This window comes from Belonocnema kinseyi, chromosome 9 (assembly GCF_010883055.1).
Source record: "Belonocnema kinseyi isolate 2016_QV_RU_SX_M_011 chromosome 9, B_treatae_v1, whole genome shotgun sequence".
Classification (NCBI taxonomy): domain Eukaryota; kingdom Metazoa; phylum Arthropoda; class Insecta; order Hymenoptera; family Cynipidae; genus Belonocnema; species Belonocnema kinseyi.
The window spans coordinates 39,588,147-39,598,496 of NC_046665.1; the positions used below are offsets into that span (position 1 = coordinate 39,588,147).

The following is a 10,350-nucleotide window of genomic DNA, read 5'->3' on the forward strand; positions in this document are numbered from 1 at the left end:
TCGTAAATGAATGAAACTATTTTCTTGAATAAGGGACATTTCTGTACAGATATTTGTACAGACAAAAATGTTTTGAAATATTAATTGAGTTATTTTCAGCTTCTAAAAACATAATGTATGGAACAATCTTTTTTAATTTTTTACATCAATCATTCCCAGTGACTAAAAATTGAGGAAACATATTCTTTCTGAACATTGGAAATTTGTGGAAGAAAAATTAATAATGATTGGCACTAACTTGATTATAATTTGATATACATACGATCAGGTTTGCGATGATCGCAGTTAACAGCCCAGTTATAGTTGCAGTGGTTGTGAATGTTGCCATGACCGTCGAACAGGAGGCCATTCTCGCAGTGTTCCAGGGTCAAACTGCCATTCGTGCAGAGGAAGAAAGAATTGCAATCTTCTGGATGTGGGTACGCCTGTTCGCCATATATCTCAGGACAACTTGGTGCTCCTAAGAGTGCTAGTCCGTGTCCAGGAATAGACAAACTGGAGGCTTAAAAAATATAAATATACATATTAAATCATATTTAAATATTTGCTGTTTCTGACAATCATTTAATTTTTCTGGGCCCTTGAATAAAAACTTGAAATGGCCTTACATATTTTTAAACGTTCAACATATACATTTTTTTCGCGTCTCAAGCAGCAAAAGAGTAAAAAAAAGTCTGAAAAATACAATTTAACATCTATTTTTAAGTTTTCACCTGTTAATGACGATTAGCTACTTGCTAGTATGTGTAATGCAGAGTAACCAATCGCGGATCCAGAAGGGCTTGCACTGCGACTTAAACACCCACCTCCCAACCCCGCACATTTACAAAAAAGGTCCCCACGTGAATTTTTAAATAAGATAATTGAAGTTTACGATGTACCATACTGGAAAGCGAATTTCCTGCTTGAACACATTTATAGAGAAGGCATCAATTATTATCAGCGCCTATTTGTCCCAACTATGCAATTGTCGCAGCAAATCAGGGCCGCGAATGCTCTCATAGAGACATTATTTTATTGCCAATAAACAACTAATGTGAACAGGGATCGAACGTAGCGGATTGTGAGATTTTCAAGCAATATGTTTACGTTTTGCGAGTTAGACTTTTACAATTGTTTTGTTCACATTAGCTAAATTTTTCATGAAATGTAGGGATCAGAGAAAAATCAATAATAGTGTGGCTTTTACTTCTTCATTCTGGCTATTTTAACGCAACTTTAGTTTTTTTTTAATTTTATAATTAAAACTTAGTGGAAGATATATGTCTTCTACTGATATAAATCATATCCTTTATATCGAATATAAATGACATAACCTCATATTTAAGTAAATAAGTGCGTAATTGAATATAAAATGATTTGAAGTTCTCAAATAGAATTCAAAAATAAAACGGAGTTTTATGTTTCTATTTCTGAAATAGAACAAAAAATAAATGTTTGCTAGATTTTCATAAGTCTCGCCCCTGGCCGCGAGTGAGACTTTATTTTTGGTCTTAAGTCGAAACTTTTCGTCTCGAAACCGAAATCAAATACACCGACAACGAAAGGCTCTAGAGACCTCCGAGGGTCAACATTAATCCTCTTTACATTTTATAAAATACGTATATAAAACAAAACCATCGGTTGATAATAAGACCAAACGACGAATGCATCAACTAGCCATAAAGATAGGCTGGGCAAGACAGTACGCGTCCCGCATTCAGTGCGTGATTGATTACATCACATCTGGCAAGCATTTTACTGACAAGGTTCAATAGTTCATCCGCGAACTCCGGATCTGTTATCAGACACTTAACAAGTCAAAGCTGCTGACCATCAGGCGGCATATTGTTCAGAGAATACGGATACCATCTGACGCTAAGACGCTATCCTGAATGATAGGATTGTTCGGACAATTAAACCTGTATGGCAAGAAATGTATGAGCAACTCGGCTCAAAGAAAGACGTAGCAGGATGTCGGGAGAACCTGCTCATCGATAGATGTGTCTTCAAAGATGCAGCATTCTACCAGCATGACTTATCGATGACCTGGATTGAATACCGGAAAGCTTTCAATCCGACCTCCCATAGACTTATCATCTGTCTTCTGAAAAGCTTAAATGTTCATCCGCGAATCGTAAGGTCCATAGAGAGATTGATGCCGCTTTGGAAAACCAGATTTACTATCTCATCTGGGAAAAATCGTGTGACAATTAACAAGGTCACCTTTAGAGAGGTCTCTTTTAGGGCGACCATATAGCCGCATTCAGGATGTGACATCTATAAAGGATACTCTCCGAAGCAGACACAAACGTCTAATCCGGCAGATTTGGTCTTCCGAACTGTCGGCGAGGAACAAAGTATCTGCAACGAACATCCTTGCCGTCCCGGTACTACTCTATTCATTTGGAGTAGTTCCATGGACAAAGAACGAGCTCAGATCTCTTGATATCGGGACAAGAAAGGTTATGCACATGAACAAAAGCATGCATCTTAAGTCTTCCGTTCCGCGAATGTACATCTCACGCCGTCAAGGGGGTCGCGGAATATTGAGTCTTGAATGTCTTTACAACAGGATTATTCTGGGTACAGCACATTGAGTCGCAAATGGAAGAGACACACTTCTTAAAATGGTCAGAAAGCACGAGCAGGTGGGCAAAGGAGCGTTTCTGTACAAAGCAGCGGAGGAGGCTGCTGAAACACTCGGACTTGACTTCAATATTAGAGGTGAGCAAAATGCATCAAATTTTATCTATCTCAAGTACTCACTCCTGAAAGCCGGGATTAAGAAGGCACAAGAGAAAAACTTTCATGAACAGTTCCTCGATAAAAGGATGCACGGTATCTTCCACAGAAATGTGAAGGATCAGTCAATGTCTTGTGAGCTAACGTTTGCTTTCCTTAAATCGCCCGGATTAAAGTCTGGTACGGAGGGTTTCATTTTTGCATGCCAAGACGGTGTTATTTCCACCTTAACATACCGTGGCCACATTTTGAGCCAAGACATTCCTGATGATAGCTGCAGTGCGTGCCATGCACACCCCGAGCATTTAGCTCACATAATATCTGGTTGTCCAGCTCACGCGGGAACGACCTACATTCAGAGGCACAATGCGGCAGTACGAGTGCTTTATTACCATCTCTGTCACTCTTACGGCATTAACCTTAATATCGCTCCTCTAAATGCTCCCAGGGAAATCGGGTCAATTGTCGGGAATGGGAAGTGCCGCATATACTGGAACTTTATATTCTCGACAATTGTTTTTGTTGCTCACTCGAGGCCTAACATGGTTCTTCTTGACTTCGAGAAGCGACCCATGTTCTTTATCGAATTTTCAGCACCAGCTGACAAAAACATCACAACCAAGGAGAATGAAAAGAAAGAGAGGTATCGAGACCCTATAAGGGAGTTGCAACGATTCTACCGGGAATATTCTGTTAAACTAATCGTCCTTATCATCGGCGCTCTTGGAGGTGCCAAGCTTTCACTTGCTAATGGCCTAAAAAACATCCCTGCGTGTCCAGAATATGCTAAAACACTTGCGGGAAAAATGCAGAAGGCGGTAGTCCTTGGGTCGCTCCGTGTTCTCGGGGTGCACGAGGCTTTTGCTGGATCGTCGTATTGATTCCTTCACAGACTGTAACCACCTATCTCATGGTTGTGAGACGTGGTTATGGCTGAAATTTTACCGCGATTTCGCTGGAAGCGGGTGCAATTTTTTAGATTAGCACCCGCTCCCGGCGAAATCCTGCGGTTGTCCTTATGACAAATTTTTAATTATATACACACACACATATATATAATGTCGCAACCGATCTCGCCCCTCTCCCCTGAGAATCTGTGGAGAACCAGCAGTTCTAGGAGGGCCTAGACCGGGGTGAATGAAAGCGAATGTTTTATGTATTTTAACGTTGGAAATCGAATTTTTGTAATTCGAAAGCCTCAGTACACCAAACACACGCTTTCAGTCACCCCGTATTCGGCCTATCTAGAACTGCTGTTATCACGGAAGAGCCGCGGTGCGCGAGTACTTAGTCAAGAATGTCGCGCAATAGCATGCATTTCAACTAGAAACGGTTCAGGCGGCCTTAACTGTTTACGTTTTGAACCCCTGAATTCAGACTATAAACAAGTATAAATATAGGAATATAAAAAATACAATTTTTATAAAATTCAATTTAAAAATTCTTAATCGAGATAAACAACAATTTTGTAAGAGTTAGTAATGTTTAACCGTTTATTTAAAAGGAACGATTATGAAATAAACATCCAGAACTAAACAATATACTAGGCAGTCTGATAAGTACCTGAAAATTCTAAGAGATGGCATTAGTATTCACTAATGTGAACCATTTTCGTCGAGCTTGATCCTTCAAATGACGCCTGTCAAAACTTCAGCCATTTATGTTTACGCATTTACAAGTTACAGCACTGAGAAGCGACTAGCCTCCGAGTTTTTTTTTAATATGGAAAAATCTGAGTTTCGAGGTTTGATCGAACACTACTCTCTTCGCAAAAAAAACGATATCCAAGACCAAGGCCAAGCTGGATAAGTATTACCCGGACTCTGCACCGTCGATTGGAACGATTCATAAGTGGTTTACCGAGTTTCGTTGTGGCCGTACGAGCACAGTTGATGCTGAACGATCTGGGCGCCCAAAAGAGGTTACTACACCAGAAAATGTCGGAAAATCCATGATATGATGTTGAATTTTCCCAAAGTGAAATTGAGAGAGGTAGCTAATGCTGTAGGCATATCATTGGAACGTGTGGGCAATATCGTGCATTCAGTTTTGGGCATGAAGAAGCTCTGCGCGCGATGATGGGTGCCGCGTTTGCTCACAGTGGACCAAAAACGAATTCGTGTGACAAATTCCCAGCAGAATTTGGCATTATTTTCGCGTAAGCCGACCGAGTTTTTGCGCCGATTCATAACCATGGATGAAACCTGGATCCACTACTACAATCCTGAGTCAACGCAACAGGCAAAACAATGGGTTCCACCGGGCGAAAGTGCTCCGAAGCGTCTAAAAACGCAACAATAGGTCGGAAAGGTTATGGCCTCCGTATTTTGGGATGCACATGGCATAATATTTGTGGACTATCTTGAAAAAAGTAAAACCATAACCGGAGTATACTATTCATCATTATTGGACCGATTGAAAATCGAAATCGCAGAAAAACTACCGCATTTGAAGAAGAGAAAACCGCTTTATCATCACGACATTGCGCCTGTTCATTCATGCTTAGTTGCACAAGCAAAATTGCAAGAAATCGGTACTTTTCGGACGGTATAAAAAAGTTAGAAAATCGTTGGACTCGCTGTATCGACCTAAAAGGAGTGTATGTTGAAAAAGTAAAACCGACTTTGGCCAAAAAAACGTCTCCGTGTGTCATTTTTCAGGGACTTATCAGACTGCCTAATATGAAACTGATTGTATGAAACAGAAAGCCTTGAATCGTTAAAATTTCAGATAGCTATACCCAAGCTTCTACTTGTTTCTAATTCTAATTAGAAAATAATTCTAATTGTTCTATTTAAAACAAAAGTTATTTGTAAGTGAAAATATTGCATTTTCATATGTAAATAACAGTTAGGAAATTACTCATTTAGAAATAATTCAGGTAAGTTTAGGAGATATTTAAAAGTTTGTAAATAAAATTTTGAAGCTTTTGAGACTTCGAAATTTTAGAAGATAATACTAAAATTTTCTTAAGATTCCTGGGAAAACTTTGAATTACTTTTTTTTAACAAATAATTTTAAGAGGATATTTAATAATATTTTTTAATAAAACCAAATTTAAATGAATAAGGTAAATGTCCTGGTAATCGCAATGGTCTCAATAATCGTTAAACTCAGTTGTCGTTGGAATATATCGTCAAAAGATATAGTTGAATTAATATTTTATGATGAGGTCTACTTATTTTTACCATTTTATAGTGTCAAATGAAATTTCAATAATTGCAAATTATATAAAAAATAAGAAAATTGGCGTCGCGATTACTGAGGCGTGGACCTAAAATAAAAATTGAGCCGATATAAATTTAAACAAATGGAATAAATTTAGGAGATATTTACAAAATTCTAAAATAATTTGAAACTTGAAAAGGTGTTAAAGAATGTAAAAGAAATTGTGGATTTTTAAATATTTCATACGAAAAATTGTAAGCTTTTCAAGCATTTTAGAGGGTTCCAAAATAATAAATAAATTTATTAAGATTCCTTGAAAAATTCACAATGACTTTTTATTTTGAAAAATTAATTTCAAGCGAATATTCAAGAAAGTTTCCAAAGATTACAAAACTTTTAAAATAATAATCTGGAAGATTGTAAGGAGATTTTTTTAATTTATCAGAATTTATTAGAAGTTTTGGAAAAAATTGAATCATTTTCAAAGATATTTAGAAGTTTTGCAAAATTTTCAAAAATAATTTGAAATTTGTAAAGATTCTAAAAAATGTATATTTTTAAAGATTTTGAAATAAAATTTCGTAGCTGTTTCAGGATTTTAAAAGGTTCTAAAGTAATAAAAAAAATGTCTTAAGGTTTCTAAGGAAATATAAAGTGATTTATTAGTAGAAAAGTATAGTTTTAAGAGAATGTTTCAAAATATTTTAAAATAAGTGTTAATGTATAAATAACAATTAAAAAATTATTCTTTTGAAACGACTTAAAACTAAAATAAATTAACTTCTAATGTAAAAAGCTTAAAATTGCTGAAAATTATAAGACTGGAAATTTATAAGTTTGTTGATTTATTCTTCAATTTACAGTATTGCAAATGATAGCATGCATTTATAATTATTACCAATTTTTATTTGTTGAAGCTATTATCAGTGGGTATATATTTTTTTAATCCTTCAAATGTTTAATTTATAAAAGTTGAAAATGTTCAATTTTGCAGTTTTACAAAATTTAATTTGAAATTGTTCAATTCAGATGTTATTAAATCTTCCACATTACACTGTAAAAACCATTGCATTTTATATCTCTGGTGGAGGTAAATAAAAGACCTTCGTGTATCGGAGTAACTTTACGAAAAATTGTAAGAATCTACCTAACGATTAATTTCACAATTGAATCTGTTGTGATATTCCAATTTGGCCGATAATTTTACACACGAAAATGTAAAATTCATTATGTGAAAGAATAAAATAAAATAAAATATATCAGGGTGACATGTTTCGAACACTCGAAGCTCAAACTTTGTACAATTTCATGGAGATTGAAGAAACATAATCCGGACGCGCTACAGGTGGTAGCGTTTAAATATTCTGTTCCAATATCAGAAAATGTAAAAGACAAAATAGGAATAGCTCGAATTCGATCTATTTTTGTGTGAAAGCTTTCAAAAAAGTTGAGCATAGCTGTCAATTTCCTCGCATTGAGAATAAAAATGCTCTAAAATTGAAGGATGAAGGCAACTACGAAAACGAGTGACGTTTTCGTATTCACATATTATTTGATTAATTATTTCTGAATTTTTAAATAATTATAAATCAAAAATCTCACAATTTTCGCCAGGGTAAAATTAAAGATCTTTGGTAAAATTAAAAATCTCGATATAATTTTCAATCACAGGAAAGTGATTTTACCGATGAATAGTATTTTTAAACGCTGCCACTGAATTTTCCCTTCTGAATGTAAAGTTCGTACAAGGGAATGAGTAATTTTGTTTTTTTTGAGTGTTTAATATTACAATGTTGTTCGAGGTTCCTTTTATTTACATCGCTAGAGGATGCAATTTCACATATTTTTGTAAAATCACACAGTGAAGTATGTGATATTTACAATGATACTAAATGTAATTTTCGGAAACTCTTTAATTTTACACAAATATTTTTTTACAGTATAGATATGTAAATTGTTGAGCATTTACATAAAAAATGGTTTAAGTTTTAAGAAATGACAAGGAATTTTTCCCTCAATTGGGCTGAGAACTTGGCTTTGTCAGTTATGGGCCCAGATCATCTGACAGGTCTCGAACTTTTAAATGTACATAAAGATATCCCATTGGAAGTAGAAAAGATCATTACGCGCTTCGTAAAAAGTGGTTATAGGCTCCTTAATTTTGAGGTTTAAAATTGATATTTTTATAGTTTATGCTTGACTTCGAAAATTTTATGAATATTTAATACTTGTTGATTAATAATTATACCGTGACATACAAGATGCATCTTGTAAATACATTTGGTAACTATGTTTACAATTTTCATGATTAATGTACTTATACAATTTATAATAAAAATTCAAAGCAAAGAAATAACTTTAAAATGATTATAAAACTCCTCTTTGAAAGTGGAAGGAGGAGGGTAATTATTGTATGACGCCCCCTCTCCAAAGTCCATCTGGTTGCACGTCTGAGTTTAACAGTATTGAATTTCCTGTTATTAGGTCCTTTAAGAATGACCGAAGAAGAATGGATTAAGCAACTGGCGCCATGTTCACGCTCAACGAATGAATATTAAATATAGTGACGAAAAAATCAACCGTCGGCTGTCCATTGTGCATTATCCATTGCAAACACCAGTAAAGGCAAAACGCAAAGAGACTTTAGAGTACTATAACGGTGAATTTAATTTACATAAGAGATACTGAATCTTTAAAAAGGTCATGAAAAACTGTTTGTTATATAACTACGTTGTAATATCTTTATTGTGTATGGTAAAAAATTGAATGATTATAGAGCTCTAGTATTCATTTGGTTGATTTTAATCTAATTATTACAAATAAAAATTAAAACTTGAATTACAATATCTCTAAACCCTAGCTTGTGTAATTTCAATATGAAAATAAAATATTTAAATTTCCTTTAAAAATCATTGTAGTTTCTTTTGACCAATTTTTTTTATTTTGAAAATTTTCCGAAGTCTTCTTGCTTTGAGGGTAAATATTATATTCATTTTACTTTTTGATTAATAATGAAACTTTATTTTCGTTTAGAAACTTGAAATCTTGAAAAAAAACTGGATATTTTTTTAATTTTTTATATTTTCTGAATTTTTACATCTTTGTTGTTTATATAAACTACCATAACATTTTCAAATAAAAGGACCCCGCAGCAAATGTACATGAAATGGCTTTCGGTCGATTTTGATTAAACTATGTGAAATTGTAGTTCTCAATGTCTCGATCAAAAGTGTTACGGGGCAAAAAGTCCGAAAATGGACAATTTTGGAGTTATAAAAACATTACGAAATATCTCGGAAACTGCAGCTCTGCGAAAACAATGTTCCCTGTGAAAGTTATTGGGCTCTAACGGGGAAATGCAAAGAAAGTCATGGCCTTAAGGCACAGGTCATTTTTCAAGGTCATTCAATATGAACTTGTCATTTATTGCTAATATTCAGACAATAAAGACAAGATATGAAGAGGAAATCAATATAGAACCCATATAAAGGCAAAAAATGAGAATGACTTAGTCAACATGCCAATATCTAGCCAATGAAGGCATGAAATGAGCTTGATTGAGACAATATCCGGCTAATGAAGGCAAGACATGAGCGAGATTTAGTCATTATCTAGCCAATGAAGGCAAGAGATGAGCGAAATTTAGTCATTATCTAGCCATATCTTGTCTTTATTGGCTAAATCTTACCAATAAATGACAAGTCCACATTGAATGACTTTGAAAAATGACCTGTGCCTTAAGGCCATGATTTTCTTTGCATTTCCCCGTTAGAGCCCAATAACTTTCATAGGGAACATTTTTTTCGCAGAGATGCAATTTTCGAAATATTTGGTAATGTTTCTTAAGAGGGTTGGATGTTTAACCCTATAACTCGAAAACTGTCCATTTTCGGAAATTGTGCCCTATAACACTTTTGATCCAGACATCGAGAACTACAATTTTGCAAAGTTTAATCAAAATCGACCAAAAGCCATTTCATGTACATTTGCTGCGGGGTCCTTTCACGCTTGAGATGTTTTTTTTCAATATAAATTTTGTTAGAAACAATTCTCCCCATTTGTAAATTAATGGAATAGCCGTTCATTTCTATTAAAAACTTGAAAATAATGTTAATTTCCAGACAACCAAAAATATTCTGAAATAGAATATAATTTCATTTTTTTTAGATACATTTCTTCTCATTGGAAATTTGATGCTCTTTCAGAATTCTTAGTTAGCAAAGTTACTTAAAACTTTCTTTTAGGGCAGTTCCTCGAATTATCATGCAAAATACTATACTAAAATAATATTTTAGTCAACAAACAACTATTTGGAATAGGATAATATGTCTATAATAAATGTTCATCCAAGCGAAAAAATGTCTTCACGTCTATAAAGCCTCCCTTATCGAAATATATAACTTTGATTCGAACTATACTCAATTCCATTGGCGGATCCAGAGGGGGGCGATCGGGGCG

General features: G+C 34.6%; 1 protein-coding gene across 1 annotated transcript in view; it reads right to left on the reverse strand.

Moving 5' to 3' along the window:
- LOC117179589 (protein obstructor-E) overlaps positions 1-10,350 on the reverse strand; it is a 27,840-nt gene that overhangs the window by 15,722 nt on the left and 1,768 nt on the right. The window contains exon 2 of the mRNA XM_033371550.1: positions 263-502. Coding sequence (XP_033227441.1) covers positions 263-502 — 240 coding nt within the window. The remainder of the gene's footprint in view (positions 1-262; positions 503-10,350) is intronic.